The sequence below is a fragment of the Telmatherina bonti genome (assembly GCF_933228915.1).
Source record: "Telmatherina bonti genome assembly, chromosome: 15".
In the NCBI taxonomy this organism is placed as follows: domain Eukaryota; kingdom Metazoa; phylum Chordata; class Actinopteri; order Atheriniformes; family Telmatherinidae; genus Telmatherina; species Telmatherina bonti.
In genome coordinates, this window is record NC_136613.1 from 18,121,333 (window position 1) to 18,146,956 (window position 25,624).

Genomic DNA, 25,624 nt, shown 5'->3' on the forward strand with positions numbered 1-25,624 from the left:
TGATATGCTTAAGCAGCTGAATTCTTGTTTTGGATTAAAAAAAGGCCAAGATACAATCTTGCTTTAATCTTATCTGCAGCATAGAGAGCATGTGCCAACAGCATTAAATTGACACATGTGATTTCCTCTTCAAACTGGCATCAGCTCCTGTTTGCAGAGAAAATGGGGATCATTTATAGTGGAGTGGCAGTCTGCATCAGTGTTTTGTTCAGAATCATATGATTGTTCCAGAAGGCCTGTGGGGATACAATAGGTCAGGGTAAGCAAAGACATGCTGCAGCTGATGATCATTTACTCGTTGATCCAGCAAGCATTCAGGCCAGCTGCACTGTTTGCTGCTATCTGTGCCACTAATACAACCACATTTTCCACAGCACCAAAATGAACAGATTAACATGCTTTAATATCCTCTCACTTTCATTGATTGAATTATCAATAATATTTTCCAGAATGGCCACCCATCTTTGTCTCTCTGAGGTAAACAAGTGCATAGATCGTAATGCATGGAGTGTTGAAGAGTTATCGATCAGTGCTTCACACAAAGGGTGGTCAGACATTGGCGGAGAAACTCCCAGTATCTAATGCTTTCACTCTGATGGACAGAATATGAGCACAGAGATTAAGAACTCATATCCTGTCACCATTGAGTACAAACCATGGCAGTGTGAGGCTGCCTACACTGGACTGTAGCAGCACATACAACACAACAGCAAATGCTTACTAGTTTTGGTTTGATAGAGCACAGGCTGCAGGCAAAACAAGTGGGTTTGTGATGCTTTGATGCTCATGTTTTTACTGCAGGTCTGCCACTGAGCGTAACCATGTGGAGCAGATCGGAGTGATTCAGTTCTGTCAGATTGTTGTCTGGTGACTCATCACATGAGTTTGTTGTGAGCACACCAGCCATGGAGACCATTGGATGTCTTCGGTCTTTTTTGAAAGCCATTAAGCTTGACGACTAGGATGTAGTTGGTTGATTTGAAGGATGTTACAGCTAAGTAATATGTTGCACGCCTTGTCCTCTATCATGCCATGTTGACACCACAAGTAGTGTTTGAAATCGTGCTTAAAGAAGCTGATAAAATCCATTCTAAATGCCTATAATGATGTGTGCACTATCACTGTTCTGGGAGCTACAGTGTATCCAGAACCAGTCCAGTATCTACCACCATCTCCCAGTTGACAAACTTGTCACTATGACAACAGCATTACATTGTATCCTATGGTCTCTGCTTGTCCAACTCAGTCTGTAGGTTACAGTGTAATTCCATGGACTTTTTTTTATTTTTCTTTCTTTTTCAACTGGACCACAGGAATCTGCCCCCACAGTGAGACTGACTGCAAGCTGCCAGCTGCCTTGCAGGCAGATAGAACTGGCCAATCTCATCTTTTTATTTTGTCCACAAGTTGTTGCAATCACTTCCAAAGCCTCCACATGACAGTTGGTAAACATGTTTCTATAAGTGGAAAAGTGAATTATGCTCATTCTTGTATCTGTTCTCCAGCAAGCTCATTGAAACTTACCATTTGCACCCGGTGGCGTGTTCTCATCAGCGCTGATTGGAGCCTTTATATAACCTGACTACTTCTACTGCATTCATTTGATCAGTAAGCAGGTGTTGGGGTTTTATTCACCAGTGTAAAGAAGTGCTTTAGTAGGGCTGTGACGATATGCTTTTGTCCCGATTCGATTTGATTCCGATATTTTGGGTGCCGATAAGATTTAAATTGCGATTCTCACAATTCTTTAATATTGCTGATTTTTGTAGATTAAAAACAAAATAAATGTATAAAACGTATTTTTTTGCTCATCATTTTTCTTGATTTCAACGAAGAAAAAACAACGCAGTAGCCAGACCATCATTCTGCTGATATAATGCCCAAAAAGACAAGTAAAAAGATAAATAAAAACAATAAAAATGACAAAAATGTTATCATGGAATATTTTTATTTATTTGAAAAAAAAAATCGATTTTTAAAGAAAAAAAATCGATTTTAAAATTGTGAAGCAATTTTTTTTATTTTTCGATTCGATTTTCCCACCCCTATGCTTTAGTATCCCTTTCTTCTTATTTGAAAAAAAAACAAAAAACTTTTTTCTACAAAGTCCTTGGCACTCATATCACTTCAGTTTCTGTTCATCTGGAAGGATGTATTTTTATTCTGAAGTTGACTAAATCCACACAAGTGCAGTCATCATCAAAGCAGAAAACTAAAAGAGAGGTGTGTCACTTGAGATCGGAAAATCACACTGCTTTAAAAAAAAAACAAAAAAACAAAAAACTAGAACAGAAAATAATTTGGGAGCTTGACATAACTGCAGCTCACATGTAAAATAACTTAGGTGATCTGAGAAGAAATAACAGGGGCCCCCTGAACTTACCTCCCTGCAAGGTCTCCTGTCAGGAGTGAGAGCAGAATGTATTAGTCTGCTTTTCAGCGGTGGGAGCCTATAGGATTGAGATGTTGGCTGTGTGCCCACTGAGTGTATTCAACCCTCCACAGATAGGTCTTTGTCCTCAGCCCTTTAACGCAGCTGCTAAACAACCGAAAGACAAAAGCATCTGGGGTACCCCAGTGCACCAATGAGAAATGGTCTTCATATGAAGAGCTGTGCCAGACTGCCTGGGACCACTGGGATGCAGCCAAACACAACACTTGGGATGAATTAAGCAGCGATTTAAATGAATACCCATGAAGCCCTTTATGTTTGTGTGTAAAATCCCTTTGAAGCTATGTTGAGTTCTAATCATAATTTTGTCGCAAATCTTGGGAAGATATTTCCTCAAAGCTTGTTGTTTGGCTTTCTTGTGATGCAGGAAATGCACATGACTCAGTTGTGCTTTTGTTGTTGTATGTGGTGCGACATTTTAATTCCTGCCAGGAATCCTTTTCCTGACCAAGGAGAAAGCTTTCCAAGTGAGAGTTTGCATTATCTGCTTATTATCCTCTAGAGAATAGCTTGATAGACAGGAAGAGACACTTCTGCCAAGCAGATGAAAATCTGCAATAGCTAAGCTTTTAAAAGGCGACAGCTGCAGGAAACCCAATAGCTCAGGGAGAATATTTGGGGAAGGTTGTTTTCCTCAGACATAGACAGTTTGGAAGTTTGATAAAATAGATTGGATTTTGTTTCTTTTTTTTTTTTAAGTCCTAAATTTAAAAAGCATAGCTTTCCAGTGTGTAATGATTTTACCATGCACGCATTCCATGCTTTTCTTCAAGACTTTTTGTGTCACTCAGTGTAGGTTTACTGCAGGGGAAAGGAGAAAAATACCAGCTAACAGCAGTTTTAGGGGAGAGGAAATCCCAGATGTTTCTGTCTGAAAAACAGCTTGGCTCTGTAGCCACACACAGACCAGAGGAGACATCAGTTAGTATGGATATTGTAGTAGCACCACTGATGGGTCTCGTAAGTCATCTTAGCTTTTGGCTATATGGGAAAACAATACTGTAACAGTGGAGTGGCCTCAGAAAGGAGCAGAGCATCTGGAGAAAAGAATAAGCTTTTAGCAGCTGAAAACATGCTCCTGTGTGTAACAGGTCCGATCTATTCCTAATATTTCTTACATTTAGGAATATGACGTGTGACGGTACCTTCCTAATCCGGTGAACTGCCTCATGCTCACTCTTTTGCATGGCGTTATATTCGTTTTAGTTTTCAAGAACAACATTTTACAGCTGTTTTTAGGGCAACTGAAATCCATTGTATGACAAGCAAAAGCCACATATCTAAGGGAAAAAAGTTCTAGTCAAACATTTTTATCAGGAAGTCATTTTTTTATCTGAATTTCTACAATCTTTTGTGATCTTTAACCTCCATTCTGGGCCCAGGTTGCTTGCAGAAAGTTATAAAAGCATGACTTGTGTGCCATTTTTCACTGAGAATGTCAACATTTAGACATGGATAGTCATGTGGAAACTGTATCACATGAAATGGTGCCATAAACGGTTTTTACTGTCAATCTTGATGGACAGGATATTAAAATCTGTGCTGCTGGAGAATTGCCTGTTGGTGCTTAAAGCAATAAAGCGATGGATTCCTCCACTCTCGTAGAAGCCATCCAGGTCTGGGTATATACAGTACCACTAGCTTCCATCCTTTCCCTGCATTTGCTACTCATTAAGCACTTAGTTGTGACTTTAAGGGACCAACACACCTCTGCGGGGGTGTCAGGTTCTTGTTTCAAGCAGCTCTCAGGAGCCAACCCCAGGATGTAGGGCTTTTAAACACCAGATGAGTCTTGTGTAATATTGGCATTAAAGGGATCTACGTGTTGACTGCTCTGTTGTCATAGCTCTGACACAGAATGTCCTGACTGCTTGAGAGGAAAGGGAGCTCCATTTAATAAAGGGTGGGGGGACAGCACAGGAGGTTTTCAAAAGGGTTAAAGTCCAGGGTCAAGGGTGAGAGGTTGGGAGCGTGAGGCAGAGGACAAAAGGACAAACAGGACTGACTGAGAAAGAGATCCCCGCTAGCTGAGGGGAGACACAGGGGAGGGTGGGGGACTGTTCGTGGGAAGAAACCCCAGAGATAAGCTGGAGAGTCTTGTCTGCTGTCTCTGTGCTTCATTATGTCTCTATTGTGTGGGTGTGTGTTCACATGCTCATGCACTGTGCAACAAGTGGGGAAATGGGTCTCCAGCTACTGGTATTTGCTGTTCAGGCAGCTGGAGTATGAAAATGGTTGAATTAGTGCAATCAGTGTAGGGTGGACATATTGAAATAAAATTAATATGTCATATCATCATCATGCTCTAAGTTTTTTGTGAGCTGCAGGGATTTTGGTTTATTTCTCAAAAGATATTTGTCTCAACTAATACTTCAAAACTTTATAAAGCTTGTTAGAAAGTCAGATTATGACTGTTTTATTCTCACAGTTAGCCAAAAAAGAGGGGGCTCTTGGGTTTTATTAGCTGATTTAGACTTTAATTTTCTAAGTTCTGTTGACATGTGAATATCTGGAGTGAATTTGACACCAACAACTTAATTTCTGTTACTGACTCGTCACTGTGAGATGTAGCAGAAAAACTTTTTATTTCTGAGTCAAATCCAAAAACTCTTTCAGTGATGGATGATATTTTCAAAGACTTAAACAAATAAGAAAAGATATGTGGCTTTTTGTTTGTTTCACTAAATGTGCTTGTTTTGTTTTTTAGATGCTTTAGAGCCACCATTACAAGAAGAAGAAAGTTCAACTTCATTATACAACGGCCTAGTTGAAACAGAATAAATCTGTATTGGTGCTGATGGACACCAATTAGGCATTTTTTTCCCCTGACACCCAGTATAACTTTAAAGTTTTTCATTGAGAGATTAACTTTTTGTCTTTTTCTATGGAAATTTCACAACACGTCACAACAGTTTTCATGCCTACACGCTTAAAGAAAAAGAAGAGTTTCAGTCTATGGGTTTGATTTAGTACATATGTTTTTGACATTGTTTAAAGTGGAACTATTATGTGCATTTCAGGCTAATTTATTTTTTATTTCTGAGCCCAGAAGGGCTGGGATTGATCGAGTTATTGTCACAAATCGCTTTATTTACTTCAGATCGACCCTCTCCGTAGGCTGTCAGATCAGCCTGTGGGCAAAACGAGTGGATTGAGACGCTTCCGCATTAAGCCCCGCCTCCCGCCACTGCACTACATCGGGAGCGTGCACCGCACCTGCTTTTGCTGTCATTGTAACATCTCATAAACAGAAGGATTAGGCTAATATGAACTCAATAAAAAAACAAAATACAATGTCAACACATAACATACAGCCCTACATGTTGGAACCTGAATCAGACCCTGAAAACAAAGTGGAAAACAGCAACCCACAGCAAGGAATGCAGCAGGATGTCTCTCTTTGGTAAACTCACCAGCCATCGTTGGAAATAACTTTATCCGATGTTTTCCACCCGCCTGATGTATTTGTACATGCCCTTGTTAACCAGTAGAAGGTAACCAATCACCGAACCTTATCCCCTGGGACGTCACAAGGATTTCCAAGTAGAAAAAACTCTCTAAAACGATGCGTTTTTCGTCGCCATGGAAACCGAACAGAGAGATTGGAACTCAAACATGCGTTTAGGTGATAAAAAATGGTGCCGTTCACATGTCTGATGAGGATTCAACACTATAACACTGTAGAAAGCTCAGAAAACTCCAAATACCATAATAGGACCCCTTTAACTCACCTATTAGACCTCTTTATACCTCTTAACGTCGATGAAGTCAGTACTGACCTTCCATTCAAAGGGAATCTTTGATTTTCTGAAGACATTTTAATACTCTCAGTAGTGATAGGATCTTAGCAAGTTAAATTGATTAAATGAAACAAAAACTGTACAACTGTCTGTTGTAAGGTCATCTAACAGACTGAAGGCATATAACTGAACTTTCTAAAATGCCTTCTTAACAACACATTTGATTTTATTCACTACCTGGCTAAAAAAAAAGTTCCAACCTTGATTTAACCAGGCAAACAGGCGCAAGCCTCCTATTGGAGATCTAGGATGATTATATTTCAGCTGGCAACAAATTATTCAACCCCAATTGATGCAATGAGTCTGATAGTAGTCTTGTTTGGTGCAATCAGATGGTAAATAAACCACCGCGGAACTCAGGGCTGTGTTTAATACTGAAAGTAAGAACAGTGAACACTGTGAAGCGAAGCCGAGGGATTGGCTCTGAACAGCTGTGTAGGCGACTCTTTCTTTTTTGGCCAGGCAGAAGATGTCATGCAAAGGAGTACAAGAGTAATGAAACACCTTGATCAAAACAAGTAAATGACAAAGTTAAACACTGCAAAATTTCAATAGTTAAGCCTGAACAAATCAGATAATGGGATTAATTTACACTGAATCCCACCACACCGGCTCCAGCCAGGTTCCATCAAGCTCTAGTGAAGAACAAAAGCCTGATTAAAAGTATCGTTCATTAACTTTCATTTTCTTTTAACAGATAGTAGAATCCAGTTATCTTTGATTATTTACACCCCATGTTAGTTTTTCTCTCTGTGTCTGTAATGATGAATTATTCTACATTTATTTCCTTTGCTCCCAATTTTTTTTTTGTATTTTTATCATCCTTGAATGCCACAGTTGCTGGGCAGTTAGAGGGGGATTGGATCGAAGTCATGATTCGATGCAGTCAGTTGGTTTCCATTATAGGCTATGTATGAATTGGCTTGAAATGATGTGTGTATTAAGTGCCCTGTGACAACATTGTTGTGAAGCGGTGCTATACAAACAAAGCTAAACTGAATTGAATTAAGAGTGTTGATAGCTGGATAAAGCTGTTTTGTGTTAAACTTTTCTGACATTTTGAATGCAAAGTTGTTCCAAATATGATACAGTTTGTCAAAGTTTTATCTGTAGAAGCTGGTTCTGATTTGTTGCTATTCTGGGAATAACAGCACATAATATGTTACACTTATCCATTTTTCTAAAGGAGAAGTGTTTTCAAGCACTGTCTCTTGCTGGTTGGTGGACTCTATAATTGAGTGTGCCTGAATAAAAATATAGACAAAAACCTTCCAGACCAGGGGCATCATTAAAACATTCAGTGCACTCTGCAAGAGAAATAAGCTGTTATACAAAGACCTTTACTTTTCTCTAAAATTGCAGTTTGGTAAATGTGTTGGGGGCTACAATTCCAAGCTTCTAGTTTTATGCCTTTCTTTCATTGCCCTGACTGGCTCGTTTGATTTCAGGCTCAAATTACTGGATTTTTTTTTTTTTTATGTTTGCCTTTTAGGTTTTGATATGATGACTGTTTCCGTCCAGCCTAGCCACGATAGCAATATCCACAGTCTTGTAAGTTAGAAGGGGCTGGATAATAGGAAGCATGTGTTACTTGCAGCACACATTGGCCAAAACCAAAGTGGCTGCAGAGTTGCCAGAGAGTCAGGGTTGTGAAGTCGTTTTTAGTGGAGAAAATGGCTGCCAGGCATCTCAGAGTTATTGTTGCTCCTTTTCCAGACCTAACGCGATAGAAATACTAACATGTAATTAGAAGTGCTGAGTCAGATACACTGGCCATTGTTCGGTCAAACACTGGAGAGAAAACTTATACAATGGAGGAGACTCCAGGAAATAAAGTGCATATCTGGCTTAAAATAATTTAAGCTAAAACACAGACATCTTTTAACTACACTGCAAGACATAAGTTTACATGAATAACAATTCTTCATGGGGTAAGGTCCTCATGAAGAACAATGTGTTGCTTCATACGACGACACATCCAACCCATCCGTCCCATCCATCCCAAATGGATGGAGGGGTATTTTTGAGGTTTGGTAATGGTCAGTTAGAGAGACATGGTCTCAGGTTTTTAGGGTCCACAAATTAGAAGTCAACTTCAGCAACATCTGATAAGAATTATTAGGCATTGCTAGATGTCGTATAGAATTCTAAATTGGGGTTCATCCTTCATTTTTAAAGGCGCTTTTAAACAACCGGTGTGACACATACACTCAGTCTACCATGTTTGACATTTACAGGCCCCAGGATCAGGAAAATAATCCTAATTAACTGAAAAAGAAAATAACAGTTTCGGAGTCATGCACATAATGTGTCTTTGAAAGTTACAAGCTTCTGCTATGAATGACTTCTGAGGAAGTCATTGGAGATAAAGTAGAAGCTCAAAAAGCCTCTACTTAGCCTTTAACCTTTACTGTGCTGAAAGACTGAGTATATTTCCTCTCTCTTTTTTTCTACAATGCACACAATGGAGCTGGAGGAAAAAAAAAAAGGTGATTTGTCTTCGCTCATAGCTTTTGGACAGAGCCAAAAGGAAACGCAAGGCTCATTATTAGTCAGACCACTGAGGTTTTACCTCTCACTCTCCATTTGTCTTACTGTAATGAATAATGATGGGAAGCATATTCGTTTTTTCCATAAGCTTTTTTTTTTTCATACTTGTACATTTCAGAGTCTGACATACGTTGGAATGGTTTGTTCAGCCATTATGCAGCTTATAGTAACTTTACATTCAGGGTGAGCTAGAGTGACAGGCTGTATTGTTGCCTTTTTTACAGCAAGCTTCATTCTAAATTGTTTGGCAGAATTTGCAAGCTTTTGTTCTACGGTGGACTTGCAGGGGGAAAAAACAGGTCAACAAACAAATGAATAGATCTGTGTCATGGATTTGCTGTGCAGAGTTGCTGTAAGCCAATCAATAACGCGGAATCATGGCAAACATGTAGGGAGACATACGGCACATCGACCTGTGAAGTGGGTCTGGGTTTAAAACTAGGTCAGTAACAGTCCTCAGGAATGAAACTCACTGACTGCAACAAAATTGCCAAAACAATGTTTACAAGAATCTCAAGTCCCAAGACGGGGAATGTTTTTTTTCCATGAGCGCTGCAAAATGTTCCATGATACTTAGGCAGTCAGTTTGCTCTCTAGTTTTGGCTTTCTTTTAATTTCCAACAGACATTGACCTTCATAATGATTCATCCCTCATATGGCGCACTCCACACACCCATTTGGCTCAGTCTGCCTTCTCTGGTGTAGTGAGCTTTTCTCAGGCTGTTAGAGGGTACGAGTGGTGCTTGGGTTCAGTGCAGGCCTGGTTCCCTGAGAAATCCTTCCTCAATGTAAGCCAGGCAGGCCGCAGGTCTTTATGGGTGACTGAACACTGAGGAGTATTCAGGGCCCACAGTCTGACAGCATGAAAGGTTGACCCACAATGAAGCCTGCCTCGTTTGTGTGTGCTCCATCGTCATTCAGATTGCGTCCTCGAGCAGGGGCGTGGCCCAACTCAGCGCTGAGTCTTGATGCAGCACTCAGGCCTCCTACATTCACATGATTATTCCCATAACCACTGAGCCTGTCAGAGGTGAAATTGAGTCCAGTGCTTCTTTTCTCCTTTCATCATGTGGTTCAATTCATCATCAAGTTTCACTTTACATAATCATTTGTCATCAAACTGCTTTCAACCAGAGAAACTTTCTGTTTATATCCAAAATGACATATAAGCCACTTGATAGTATCATTAGACACATTCCATATTACACACAAGTTTAATGAGCTTTTATGATTGCAGCCAGTGAGAAAGTTTTATTTTTCTAAGTGCCTTGGATGACAAATCTGACAAAGAATTTGCATGTATGTGTTCACTGGCTGGACTAACCAGCTTTATGAGCAGCACATCTCGTGCTTGGAGCACAAATATTTTAGTGAAAGTTTAATACTATCTACACCTCCATAAAGATGTATAAAACATGCAAACAGGAATTTGTTAGAAACATGGGGACTGAATGGATATATGGTTTTTTAGAAAGGCTAAAAGAGTTTGCCTGCATGCATGTCTTTTATAATAGATTGTTAAAAGCACAGAATGCAAATGGATTAAATTTTCAGGTGAGGTGGTGTTCCAGATGTTCTTGTACCTTGTCAGCCTTGGCGATGGAACAGGAGGGAACTAGCTGTATGCCGTGTCACACCTGTTGAATTTAGTATGTTTATCTTATATGTATTTGACACAATAGTGACTCTGCTTTACTGCAGCTAATGCAGTCACATGATTTTTCAGAAACAGCCCTTTGTGCTGCATTATGTTCGATGTGATGTGCAGTGACCCACAACATAAAGGAGTAATAGTCACTCTTTTTAGCAATGCTTTTCCTTTTTTTATTTAGTCCGACTGTAACGGTTTACATTCAGATTCAGGATGGATTGACTTGGCTCTCAGTTTTGGTGCCATGTTTATCAGTGAAAGAAAACAGAAAAAAAAAAAAAAAATCAAAAACCATTTTGTCCCCAATGAGCACATTTAGCAGATGTATAAATAAATACTTTAGAAGCTCACTTTGTTTTGGACTTTAGCTGCACAACTTTTTCTCAAAGGCAGTTGATTATTTGGGACTTCTGTGTTTAATTACAGTAAAATGTATAATAAATCTCAAATGCTTTATTGATTCATGAGTTATGTTTGTAGTTATTTTTAATATAAGGCTCTATATTTCACAATTTGGTACTTCAACTGGGAAGACATTACAGTAAGAATTAAACCCCATTTCAACCAGGTCTGATGTTTAGAGTTTCTTTCCAATGAGAGTAATAAACATTTTGCTGTCTGTACGCTCTTAAAGGTTTTCAGATGGTTCACTGCAACTGTCATGATTTTGTAACATGTCTGTAACATGACAGCTTTCATGGTTCAGTGTGACACACAAAGTCCTGTTCAAAGTCTTCCTCATTTGATGCTTAACTTAACATTCGAAGCCCAGCTACAACTAAATGAAGTGTAAACACACACATGTATACTGAGCCCAGTCAGCTGTTACTGCTACGTATGGATGGATGATAACTGGGAAGATGTCGGTCCTCCAGGCTTTTACAGGGCTTATTGCAGAGACCCTTAAAGATTAGTGTGGCAATTGTTGTTGTGGGATCCCCGCTAAGTTCACTTCCCTGACCCCTGAGGCTCCCCTCCCCTGCTGATCCCCCTCATCTCTGAGGTCTAGTATTCGTGAGAAGAGCCCACTCCAGCTCAGTTCCAGTGGTGCCCCCCTTTGCTGAAAGGCCTTTCTCTCATTAGCATGCCCCTGGGGCTCCTTGGTCTGTTGTTGCCAAACAAACACAGCCAAGTTCTTCTTCCCCATCTCCCTCGCTATCTTTTGTCCTGTCATCTCTCATCATCCATCTTCACTGTCTCTGTTATTCATAACAAGTTGTTTTCTCATTCTGTCCTCCTTTTGGCTCTTATTTCTCCCTTATCAACTCTTTCATCCCCCTCTTGGACTTTTCCTGCCTGCATGGTTCTGTTTTTACCATTTTTACATGATGTTTCCTCTGTTGCCTTTACCATCTCAGAGGATGCACCGCTTCCTTGTTGAGGAAATGTAGATTTGTCCTTTTTTTATGTACCATCTGCATGATTTAGAAGTCACCAGATGGAGGGAAGACAGCGGTCAGGGGTTGCTAATATATGCAGAGAGAGCAGAGGGCAAAAGTTGCAAATCAGAAGGTAAAGGACTCATCTTCAGCCACATACTATCCCATTTCCAGATTGAGATCAGATCAAAAATGAAAAGCTTCATGCTCCAAGATAGGTTTTTTTTTTTGTTACAACTGAACCAGAACTACCAAAGTTCCTGCTTTCACTCGACATTTTCCCCTAGATTTGTGTTTATTGACCTTTTTGAGGTTTCTGGCTGTTATAGTGACAGTGGGCTGAAACTTAAACCCAAAAACTTATAAAAAATAGATTAAGTTAACCTTTTAGTTTGGGAACTCACCAAGTTCAACAAAATCACCTAACAAGATTTCAGTTTCTTGGAAAGGAACTATGATATACAGTGTAGCGGTTCCTTCATGAAATGAGATAACAAGATTGTACGGGAAGGTAAGATTAGGCAGGAGAACGCAGGCACGTGGGATAGAGAGTGAGCAAAAGGGGGAGAAATCAAGGGGAGTGTCGGAGAATTTGCTGAAAGAAAACATTTTTGCTTGATGGAAGAAAAACAACCATGGAAACTCCATCAGAGGAAATCCAAGACCAGAGGAAGGACAAAAGGCGTACCAATGAGCACTTACAAAGAGCTGGTTTTGATCTTTTCAGCATTGTGTTTACCAAGGATTTAACATTTTCTACACTGTTTGATTTAATTTCCCCAAAATTTGACAAGTTTTCCTCAGTGGGTCAATTAGACATGTCAGAATAAATCATTATGATGTTCTCATTTACAAAAGTTTTAATTTCATTGTCAATTTGTGCGTAGTCGCCTCCTCTAAAGTGTCATAATTATGATGACATGCATTGTACTTGTTTTAACCGTATAATTAAATTGAGGCTGGGTAATGCTGTTAACAGCCGTTACCGCTGCAGCAGCAGGCATGTTGCATTCTGGGTCATCATCATGCAAGTGTCACTTCGAAAGACACTAAGTCTTTTCCAAATGCAACGACAGATCAGTCAAACAAAACTGTGCATTTGAGTTGTTCCTTCAGAGGAAACCAAAGATGAATGAGGGGAATGGGAAGAGCAGGAACAGAAACAAATGAACCAGGCATCACCAGCATGACAACACAGCCACTGTGATGGAGGGTAGTTATTATTTCTGCACAAAACAAAGTTTTAAGGCAACAAAAACTTTGTTTTAAGGCAAGTGGATGTTATCTTCAGGATCTAATCTACATTTTCTTTTGTTGTTTTGGTTCACAGTTCGGTTGGTAGGGAAGGCACAAAGCATTTAATTCTATAATCACACTCCTGTGACTGGTAGCACTGGGGAATTGAACCTGTTCTTATGGATGGTGATGATGGAAAAAAACAAAACACTTAATGTTTCTTTTCAATTTCTTTGTAAATTATTATTTCACAAACACTAAACAGCCTTAACATAATAATGTTTATACATGATATTTATACAGTATTTTCAAGGGTCTTGAACTGCTTTATAGTGAATCCATTAATAATTCGCTCCTCATTCATTATTAGTGTTGGTAAACTATTTGTGAAGCCACAGTTGCCCTGCGTGGGCCAGACTGATGAAAACATGGCAGCAGCCTCTCTGACCAAACTTTCATACACATTTGTATGTGATGACCACCTCCCTAATGATAATTGTTGCAACTTTTGCTGCCAAACCTGTTGCAACATGGATTTCTATAGACTTCTGCAGACATGCTGTGGTATCTGCTGGTATCAAGCTACCAGGAGCAGATCCCTCAAGCCCTTCAAGAAGCTTGACTGGATTAGAATCTGGAGATTGGTGAAAAGAGTTCTGGTTCTGAACCATAAACCATTCCTGAACATGTTTTCGCCAGTGAGACAGGACACACTGTCTTGTTGGAAGAGACAACCATCAGGGAAAACCATTTTCACCAAGGTGTATGCCTGGCCTGCATCAGTACTTTGGCTTGTTGGTATGCATCAAAATAAGTCTTGATTTTCCACTCTGAGATTTAAAACCCACATTCTGCGTTGCCAGATCACTAGTTTTTTGGACCACCTAGCCACACCTTGTTGAAGCTGCTCAAAGCCCATTGCTCATTTATTCTGTATCAACTTGAAAGACTTTAAACCCATTAGCAGGTGCATTTTAACATGATAAAAATGTTTTGTAAGTGGCCATAATGTAATGGCTGAATGGTGTATAAGTAGGCTTAAGTTGTATTTGAATTTTTTTCATCATTCACTATTTCTTGGAGATTTTTTTTTTTTTTTTAAATGAAACCTGTAGAAGGTAAAAAAGACGTTAGCAGTGGCTAATGCTCACATGACTCGGATTCCCCCACTACAAATAATAGTGGCTTATGAATTCTTAACATCACAATGGCCATGTCTTTATTTTTTACCCTAAACATGCATTAAGTTGATTATAAACATATCACTGCCTCTTATTTAACTGAATCTGAAGGTCCATGATGTGCGCCTCCCTCAGACCAGTAACTATCATACGCAGCCACAACTAACCACTGTCGAGAAGTCAGATGTAAAATTTACTTTTGATCAACATTGGAGACTCAGATTTCTCCTAGCCTGTGAAACCTGCTGTTTTAGCCTTTAATAGCATATTTAAAAATCTTTCCTGTCAACAGAGTGTGTGGAAAATCAGTCTCGTAAAGATGCTGGAAACTTGCCTCAGTGGAGCAACTAACAACAACACTTAGCATTAGCTGTAAACAGGCACATCTGTTAGTAATGAGCTTAGATTTTAGATTGCTGGATTGTGTCTAAATGAAGCTGGAGGCCAGACTGTTGTTGAGAAAGAGAGCTGCTATCTCTCCTAAGCTGCAATGTCTTCATCTCAAATTTTGTTTTCACTGTTTGACAGTCATAAATGCACTTTGTGTACTCTGCGTGTGTTTGTTTGGGAAGGTGTGTTTGTGTTTTTGTCTGCGATGAACGGCAGATTCAACAGTTTGTTTCAGATCTCATCTTCGCTGATTCTTCTCGCTGTTATGGAAATAATTGTGGACTTTTTTTGTTTTCTGGATTTCATCCGGCGGTCGAGCAGTCATGTAATTGTGTTGATAGGCTGCATTTTTGTGACGTCTGAAGAAGCACGGCCAGTCGCAGGGACTGGGGATGAGTCTGAGCGACTTGTGGGGATGGATGGTCATCTTAACCTGTTTGGAGGGAACGGGACAAACATTTGCAGCTGGGAGCATTTCACACAGGGATATTTAACAGATGCTATAAAAAGCAAAAAACAAACAAACATGACAACCATAATCACTGTTGTTTTCTCTTATGTACTTCTTCCTCCCATCTTTATATATTGTTTAAACCTTTTTCAGTTTTTTTTAATTTTTTGTTCTATTTTAAGACATTTTTCTTGCTGTGCTTTTCTCTGCTTTGATTCTCCTGCATCTAATATCAGTCTTAATGAGCAGTTGCATCCACACTGTGGCAGATTTGACAAACAGGATCCTCCTGGAGCGTTAAAAGGCTGTTACGGCTCTTTGTGGCTACACAGTGCGCAGTGCTGGAGGGGCACACAGGATGGAGCTCAGTGGTGGGCTTGTCCTGGGCCTCCAGCCTGCGGGCCGGAAGTCGTGGCTCACTGCTATTCTGAATGGCCCCTGAGAGTCCAGTGTGATGGGCAGTCTGGGGCTGCACACACTAGCCCTTTGTGTGAAGCCTTCTTGGACTCTCTTTCTGTTTAATTTTTTTTCTTCTATCTCTTTCACACATTGTCGCACACACACTTTCACACTTTTTTTTTCTTTCCTTTTTTCTCCCCGTGATGCTAATGTGGCAACTCCAGTTTTTGCTTTTAGGCCAGATATTGTCATGACAAACAGTTAGTAACTTGTCTGTGTTTCTTATGCTCTCTCTGTTCTTCACTCCGTCTGCTCTCCTTTCATCCATGTTCTGTTACAAGGACATGGAGCGAAGTTTCTCGAAGTGGCCAGAGGTCTGACCGGAGAGTATTAGTCAGGGACTGGGAGCATGTGAAAGTCATCAGAGGACCCAATGTGATTTTCATTTATGGTGCTCTGTTCAGAGAAAGCCCGTGGTTCAGTCTTTTCATATTAATCAGGGGATGAAAAAAACAAACAAACCACAAAATGGAATGATTATTTGTCATCATTTTCTGGAAAAAAAAATCTGTTTATTTTTGTGTTGGATTAATAAGTGAATCATAAAATCATAGTTTGTTCTTTTTGGATGTGGAAACAAATGAGTGGATCAGTGTACCATAAGCCTCTTGTTTAATTGGATCCAACAGCTCCCACAGAGCTGTCCTCTGTAATGTAAAGTGACATTTGGCTCAAATGGCTGTCTCTTCTCAAGCTTGCAGTGACACTTTGTGAAATTCTTAATGAAAAGAGATATTACTGGAGTTCTGTTTAGTCTTTTTTGGGAAGCGTCTTCAACTTTTTTTTTTTTTAGCATTATTTAGAGGATAGGAATTATTCTTATATCTGATATGTTCAAAAATAGCAAGATGCATGAGTCATGTTGTTACCGCCATCACATATCCATGTAATAAACTACAGTTAGAATTTTTATGTGGAATGCGGATAAGGTCATTCATTTAGTGGGAGTTAAGGGTTGCTTTTTTTCTCCTTTATTGTTTGTAATCTTAGCTTTTTGGGGAGAATTTACAAGGCGATGTGGTGTTAGCATCTGTGTCGCTGTGACATGAACCATTCTTCTGCTTGTGTATGGAAAAACTACTTACTTATGTAGTCACCAGTCAGTTGAGAGAGAGGTAGATCTTCCTATTTATTGGCTGTCAGCTGCATAACCACTGGTTGCCATTTTTAAGCAGCTTCTATGTTAAAATTCTGTTCAGCCTTGAGAGCATGGCACACCTAAATGGCAAACATGGTGCATTTACTTTTGACAAGATAAAAGTGATTAGGATTGGATAAATATCATGTTGAAGTAAGTGGATTGATTATATTTTAAAGTTGGTGTAAATTTTAGCATTAGGGAACCTTCTACCATTATTACATTTTATGTTTATGGTGTCAGATTAATTTACTTCAAAATAATATGTGGAGAAAAGAAGTACAGGAAGCAGCATTTGCAAATGCTAAATGGTGCAACAGAGCTGCACAATAAATTCCAAATGTATCATTATTGACATTTACAATGTCAATACTGCAAAATATTGCTTGGACTGCATTTAATGACATGGTATAAACATGGAAAATATAGAACAATCACAAGTGTAAGAATACAGGCTACATTCCACTTCAAGATAGAAAAAATAAAATAATTTATTTTACATGTTTGCACAGTAGAAGGCATGCCATCATGACAGTCCTAAATTAATTAAGCCCAAATTTTTATCAGAATTTACAGAAGTTTCACTTTGAAGAAAAGGACTTTTGTAAATATTAAATGTTGTTTGCAACAGTGGTTTTAGTGAGTGATAAGGAAAACTGAATGATTATTGACTTTGCATATATTTCAGAACACTGGTCTGCAACATTTACATCCAAAGATTGGATTGGCATTTTTGCCATCAGACCAGTTAAATAAAAATTGTTTAGAGCCACATATAACTTTTTGAAGAAAAACAAATAGTCAGTTTTGATAAACATCTACGATAGGACATCTGAGACTTTTAAGAAGCAGAATTTTATTTCTATTTTAAGTTTAAAAAAAACAAAAAAAAAAAAAAAAAAAACCAACATAAAACTTTGTAAGAGGCATTGTGGAAGATCCGAAGAGCCCCTTGTTGCTCCAGAGCCGCAGGTTGAAGATCTCCGTTTTAGAATAAACATTTTTCAGTGAATGAGACCAACAATATCAAATGGAGAGCTATGGTGGTGCTTGGAGTTATGCTTTCCTGCTCGCTGAGTCATGTTTCCAGCATTTAAGTGAAGTAAAATGCATCGTTTCAAGCTTTGTATTAATTCTTTAAAAAGAACCAGTGTGGAAGTCATATTAGGTTGATCTTTATCTTTATTGCTGTATTTGTCCTAAGAAGATTAAGTCAGCAGTGATTCACCCCTCAGATATTTCAACAAAGATTAAAAGCAAAAAATAAAATGAACCAACCTGGAGTCGGGATCTGAAAATTGATTAAAAAAAGACACATCATATTTTACAGGCTTATGTTACCTTGAAATTCCAACTCTTACATCTTTTTTTGCTTTGCTGCAGATTGCTGACCCTGACTGCTGTGCAGGACTTTTTAACAGTGGCATTAGTGGTCCCCCTGTCTTAGGGCAAAAGGTTGTCATTGAATCTCTTTAGTAAACAGTCGCAGTCATCGTGTTGTGAAAGCATGTCATCAGGTCAGTAATTGGTCAGAGTTATACTAACCTGACAACATGAGAAGACCACCCTGGATCAGCATGCCACCCAACAAATCAGATTCAGGTTTCAGTTATAAAATTAACATGCTCACCACGGATTGATAGATACTTCAGAAGCAGTTCAGTCCACCAGTATTTTATTAATTACAATTTCAGATCTGGTAATATTCAGCCAGTGAATATTAGGCTCTCTTGATAATTTCTGGCATTCAGCATGAAGTTTTATGGTTTTAAATAGTTGCTGCGATGGATTTCAGCACATTTAAAAGCAGTTTAAAACCATGCAGGTGTTTAAAAAAAAAAAAAAGACATTGTAATGATTTCCTCTCTGACACGTAAATGTCTTTAACAATAACTAATGCATCTGTTGTTACATCTTTCATTTAATAAGCTGTAAATATTCAGTCTACCCACACTCTCTACGTGGAAATATTACTGCACTTATTGCCAAGGAAAAATGGTGTATGGCCATGTAAACAGTCCGTGGCATTCTTGAACGATGAAAGTGAGTTGACTTAAAGCTAAAATCTCTGGCTGGATCAGAGCTGCTTGACAACCATCTACAACAAGAGCAGCTCTTACTTTAAATGGACTGTATTTACTTTACAGCCAGGCTCAATATCCTGCGGAGCTCTGTGATCTCCTCTCTCCCTCCCGATGTGCTCGCTGGAGAAATGTAGGCTGTGGCTGAAGTTAGCAACTCGGCTGTGGGCACACTCATTGAGTTGTGGTTAACATGCTGCCATGGCAACTCCTATTCACAAACCGTGGGATAGAAATCTTTTTATCTCCCAGTACTGCACAAACACTTAGGATGAGGCCTCTAACTCCAAATGTATTATTCCAGCAGCTGTATATCTGTTTTTATCTGCTTTTATTTCGTTTATCGAGGCAAAAAGCACAAACACAGATGAACTTTGAGGATACAGCCTCACTGAAGAGGCATGCGAGTGGAGCAGATTTGTAGGTTTCAACTGAAGTTTCTCCTGATACACATCTTACTTTTAACATCCTGAATGGTGAAGAACACAATATTGTGTCCTAACCTGCTGGTATGCAAAGGAGTGTGCATACGATTTAGCTTTCCCATCTAAATAGCTTTAAAATGATAACATTTTAAGAAATAAAAAGTGACTGAAAGCAAGTCACAGCCAGGAAAACAAAGTATAAAACTCTCCTGTCAAGCGAGGCTGGGTGAATCTGGCACTTAACATTTACTAGGTTTTTGTGGTGCACTGGAGTGTGTTGTTGTTCTGAGGATTTGCTGCGTGCTTCAGATGTTCTTCATCAAAACAAGCATTACTGACACGAATGATGTTGCGTGAGGGAGAGGGGAGGGGGGGTTGACAAAGACTAAGGATCCATATTAAATTATGCTAAAAAGAAAAAGCTTGTACAGATTACAGCAAAGTGTCAAAATATGCTCAAATTACGGTTCATTAAAGGATTTCCAGCATTTCTGACTGTACAAATACGTGGAATTGTTTTAAAGGGCTTTACGAATAAAGTTGAGTTGAATTGAGTACAAACAGGCTTTTTATTATTATACATATGAACTTTAAACTGTACATCTTGATTTGGTGTGAGTTGCAAAGCTGAAGGAATGCTGCAACATCTGAAGCTCCAAAACCGAAACGATGACCTTAAACAGTCTAAAATTCACTGTGAAGCTTCGGGAACTGAACAACTGGCCATTTGTATCTGGATTGCACACAGTCAATTGATCCACTGTGAATGTAAAAATACTGCCTGTTGCTGCTTTAAATACTTCAATTACAATGCAACATCAGCAGAAGGTGGTAGACTTAAAACACAAACGGGCATTGACCTGGTTCTCCTATGACATCGTGTCAGACACATGTGGGCCTGATTGGAAACACACAGCTGCTTGTTTACTCGTGCCGACAGATAGTGCATTGTTGTGAATGGTTCCATTTTGAAACCATAAGAACACATTGGATGAGACAGACCCATCTGGGTCACTTCATTCCCCTCATGGTAAGTTGACATAGATTTCCATTCCAGTTTGGCAGAGACCCACTGCTCTGACCTGCTGGACAGCCATTAGTGGCCTTTAAGTGTAGTGATAAATTGTCAGCTGAAACATAAAGGCGGTGTAGATTTTAGCCTCGAGGGGAACACGGGAAAGCTGCTTCTGCTGGTGCTTTATGTTAAACAAGCTTGGAAAGAAAGATTGCAGGCAAGCTTTGTGTTGAAACACGGTGCTTTTTAAAGTAAAACGGTGAAAAATGAACATAGTTTTAAGATTTCAAGTTGTAGTTGACACTCTTGTCTTTTTTTTTTTTTTTGCACAGGTTGCTTTGAGTGCTGCATTAAATGTTTAGGTGGAGTGCCTTATGCGTCGCTGGTGGCTACCATCCTCTGCTTCTCTGGCGTCGCTCTTTTCTGTGGATGCGGTCATGTGGCTCTCACCGGGACTGTGACCATCCTGGAAGCCCACTTCTCCACGGTCATGGACGATAACGCCATGCTTAATGATGTGTAAGTGACCTTATGCTCCACATAAATTTCACACGGCCTGCTTTAAGGATTGTCTGAGAAACAAACACAACATGATAAAGAGATAATGGTAAAACTCCTAAATGTCATAATAGGATCCATTAGCCAATGATTATCCATCACAACAAAGATAACTCTTAATAGGTAGACTTTATGTTGGCTATTTTTACCTTATGCTCATCTTATCCTGTAGAACAGACCTAATATGGATGGTTTATCTTTTGCAGAACATCCATTAGTCCAAGCAGTGAAAGAGGAATGACTTTGGTCAGAGCTGCACATGTGTTTTATGTTGGGCTGGATTTGAAGAGCACTGTTTAATTTAAGGTGTCCACTGAGGCAGTTTGTCTTTTGGTGGACGATTTCCAGAAACATGCATCACCTGTTATCTCCACATTTGGGCTTGAATCCCTCTTGACTCTTTAGAGAAGTGTTGACATTAACCATAATATGGCCATCTGCTTCTGATTAAACAAACCAGGTTTGTGTTTTAAGGGTTGCATGAAAAATGAAGTATGGTGTATATATATATATCCATTCTCCACAGCAAACAGGAGTACACCGTGACAGTATGACGGTATACCCGACATCTTTAGAGGTTCTCGCCAGGTGTCTCGTTGGAGACGAAGGCTGTTTTCAATCTCCATCAGCTTCTGCTGCACAACAAAGCCTAACTGTGACATTGCTCCTTAACAGAATCCGTCTGATGCAGTATGTCATCTATGGTATCGCATCGTTTTTCTTCCTGTATGGAATCATCCTGCTTGCCGAGGGCTTCTACACAACCAGTGCAGTCAAGGAGCTGCACAGCGAGTTCAAGACCACCATCTGTGGACGATGCATCAGCGGAATGGTATGCTGACAAAACCACACGACTGCATCACACCTGATTTTTATGTATGTATTTATTTTAATTTTTATAGGAATAGCTGAGTTTAATGGCTGTCTGTTTCTACGTCCTCAGTTTGTGTTCCTTACATACATCCTGGGTGTGGCCTGGCTCGGCGTGTTTGGCTTCTCTGCTGTGCCCGTCTTCCTTTTCTACAACATGTGGTCTACTTGTAATACCATGAGGTCGCCTATGGCCAACCTCACAAACATAAACTCCATCTGCGTAGATGTTCGTCAGTATGGTAGGAGAATTCTTTTCAGCGTTGCCTCATTTTGCATTATTAGCATATTTTCTGTTATTTCAATCAAGTGTTTGGCATCAGAATAATTTTTAAAGGTCCAAAAAGAAAAAAAATGACACTGCCCAGCCTTAAAAAAAAACCAAAAAAACCCATCACCATCTGGATTTAACTAAGCAAGTGATCAGGGTTTGATTTAGGTTTATGTGGACAAAAAAATGAGGTCAGCTGACTAAAGAGAATGTACTGCTAGATTTCTCCATCAGTTCATTATTTTTTTCTTCGCTGATGGGACAAGCCTCTTCCAAGATGGCAATACCACAACTTTTGAGGCTCAATAAGAAGAGAAGTCTTTATTTTCATACCTCAGAGTCCAGACATTTGGGATGTGCTGAAGGAAAAACTCATTTGGCTTTCATATTATCAAAATGAGATCTTTTTGAAAAATTAATACAACTCTATGTGGCAAATGAATGTGACTTTTTAAAAATATTTTATCAGAACAAATAAATGTAAATATGCCTGACAGCACTTCTGTAAACTAGTTTGGTTTGGGTGGCAAAAAGCACATATTGGATTTTTACTGTAAGGATAAACAAGCTAAAAGTTCTGTGGAAATTTACTGATATATGACCCTTAAAGACACATCCAGTTGTGATGATTTGGGTAACTTTACAGCAGACCAGTTGAAAGTACCTGGGTAAATCCAGAAGATGCAGATGCTGAGATACCGGTACTTTTAGTCTCCATATGTTAGTTTTCCAGTCATGTTGTTGGATGCCACTTCCCATGTTTTTAAACTTCCATTAGACCCTGCCAAAATGATAAACACAATCCTTCTTTTACATCCCATGTTGACAACACAGATTTTCATGATAATTTGAGTCCCCCCCCCCCCCCCCCCCCCCCCCCCAGGCTAAGCTGAAATAAGCCTGTTGACATTTTGCAGAATTTTTTTTTTTTAAAGTCTGCAAGATGCAAGCTGTGAAGATAAAGGTGTTGTCGTGTAGGAAAATCGGCGGAATGCCTTGTTTAATCTTTAAAATGTCATCATCATTTAGGGCTTTGTACTCGGAGGGCATAAACTTGACAGATCTTAGCTCGAGATTTGTAATACATCGGCTTAGTCATGATTGGCAAGCCTAAAGGAAATAATTTGGAGCAGCAGTAAGCATCTGAACTGTCTGCAGGAATCATCCCGTGGAACGCCACTCCAGGCAAGGCCTGTGGATCCACGCTAGGGGACATCTGTAACACCAGCGAGGTAAGATGCCATTGTTTTTGTCCAAATCCATCACGGTAGTGGCAGCCAGCACTGGATGCTGCATCAATAACTATTAACTAAAGAAAAAAAAAAAGAAAAAAAAAAAATCACCACTTTTTTTCCCCTCAGTTCTATCTGTCTTACCACCTGTACATCGTAGCGTGCGCTGGGGCGGGAGCCACCGTGATTGCTCTGGTAAGCTTCCCTCCAAGTTTCTCCATCCTTTCCTTTTAGTCCATCTTTGCATGGTTTTTATCAGCAGATCATGTGTCAAGTGCTTCTCTTCTCATTCTTATAATGTTTATGTAACCACACAAAAGATATTTACACAACGGCTTCTCCTCAGCTCCAATTCCATTTGCTGTTTACCATCTGCTTAGATGCACATGGCTCTGTTTGTATTTCAGGATGGGTGGAACCGTGTGCAGTGTGGCCTGGCTGTTTTTGTTTTATAACCATTTTTAGAAATAACATTCCTTTTTATTTTCAACCCATATTTCCACAAGTGTGATATTGTGAGGAGATACTAATTAACATTTTACAGCTAAAGACTGATTGGCCATTTTACTAACTTGTTACAATGTTCCTGACGAGAAGGTCACCGGCATGTGCTCTTACCACATTTTCTGTTTTCTTCCACCAGCTGATCTACATGATGGCTACCACTTATAACTTTGCTGTTTTGAAGTTTAAGAGTCGGGAAGACTGCTGCACTAAGTTTTAAACTGGTTTATGAGCACAGTGCACCATTTGACTGTGCCGAGTAGAAACGGTTACCACTGACAACAAACTAAAAAGAAAAGCTATGAATAGAAAAGTCAACATCTCTCCATTAGTTATCACATGACTTGTAAATAGCTGATTTTATGCTTCTATTGGTATTTGGTAAGCAGGGGTTTCTTTTTTGAGGACACCTGAGGAAAACTGTCCTCAGAGTGGGGTGGTGCTTAGTTGCCTGTTTTTTTATTTTTATTTTTGATGCCAGCTTCTAGAAAAAATGTCATCATTTGATTTTTATAGACATGTGCACAGCTAAAATCTCCACAATAGTGTTATTTATATTTGTAAAGTGTGAAACTGGTTGTGGCCTGCACACAGGCATTGGCTGCATGAGTCAGTTAGATAATAAAAACAAAAAAAAAGGCAGTGTTTAGCATGCGATACTACACCTGCATCAGAGGACTGCAGTAAGAGCTGAAATGTAAATTTGTGCATGAAATTTTGAGACACATGTAAAGCATAACATACTTTTTTTTTTTTTTTTTTTTTTAACATGCCATTTTAAAAATCACCTATATTGGCAACGAGGTCTGAACAAGACATAGGATGTGTCAAGCTCATATAGATGCTCTGATTTTAATCTTTGTGGACATCTGATGAAAATATTGAAGGTGTTCTCAGGCTTATTTCTGATCACCAGTTTAGTAGAAGATTAATTCTGCTTGCACATATTTTTAAAAGGACTCTCATCAGTGGTAAAATAGAACTTGTGAATGCATAGTCCTTTTATATTTCCTTGGTTTATTGCACAGCCTTTGGATTTTGGTGCCAAACCATAAAAACAGGAAAACTTCAGTATTATGCTTTCTTTGCAATTAGACTCTAAACTCACTAAATATACTTTTCTATGTGTGTATTATTCTCAGTATTATGTTGATCGCTTGTATATTGTAGATTTAAAAGGAACTGCACCTCCCTACAGTAGCTTAGCAAATAGAAAAGGTTAGGCCAGTACAGGATATATACTTCTGCCTGAGCTCCGAAGACTCACTTTAATTCCATGTATTATATAAAATTTAAAAAAAATTCTACCTTATTTTACCATAGCATGAATGCATTTTTTTCTATGACAGATGATACTATTGTAGCATCAGCTAAGAATTTGTTTTTGTTCATCTATTTTTCCTTTATATTTTCTCAAAGTGCCAATAAAGAGCCATTTAATTTTAACGCTGAGCCTGCATGCTTACAAGTTTCAGATTATATGATCTGTTTATAGTTACTTATATTTCATATATTTAATTTTCTCCAAGTTTTACAAGACTGTAGCTTTTACTTTCTCTATAAAATAAACAATCTTTGTTTACAAAAGTATCCCTACTTGGTCTATTTCTTAAGCCTGCAGCAAATTATAAAATGGGTGATGTATAGCGCAGTCAGATATATAAAACGCTGAATCTCATGCTTTGCACTAACCTCCAGCTTCTACAGCTTGCATGCACCATCTCTAGCTCTTGTCCATTACTTGTCTTTTTAATTAAAAAGTATCATTTCTGTAGTACTATGTTTTAACAAAGTGATTCCAATCATGATTGGAACTGTAAAAGTTACAATAACTCCTAACAGGTTCGTCTTTTTCATGCGAAGCTACATCGTTTTTAACTGTACGTTCGTTGGTGTCTGTGATTTACGTACTGTAGTTCAGACTCCTGTAGCTTGCTTTGCATCTCTGACATGCTCACAAGCCATCCACCTCACCCTTCTC

General features: G+C 39.1%; 1 protein-coding gene across 2 annotated transcripts in view; it reads left to right on the forward strand.

The window, feature by feature from the left end:
- Positions 1-25,624, forward strand: part of gpm6bb (glycoprotein M6Bb) — a 31,485-nt gene that overhangs the window by 3,635 nt on the left and 2,226 nt on the right. Inside the window, exons 2-7 of one of the 2 annotated variants that reach the window (XM_079253986.1) lie at positions 20,541-20,727; positions 21,442-21,598; positions 21,710-21,878; positions 23,066-23,139; positions 23,269-23,334; positions 23,783-25,624. In XM_079253986.1, the coding sequence (XP_079110112.1) occupies positions 20,541-20,727; positions 21,442-21,598; positions 21,710-21,878; positions 23,066-23,139; positions 23,269-23,334; positions 23,783-23,863 (734 nt within the window). In that variant the 3' untranslated portion in view covers positions 23,864-25,624. The remainder of the gene's footprint in view (positions 1-20,540; positions 20,728-21,441; positions 21,599-21,709; positions 21,879-23,065; positions 23,140-23,268; positions 23,335-23,782) is intronic. The other variant, XM_079253985.1, reaches the window with a different exon arrangement.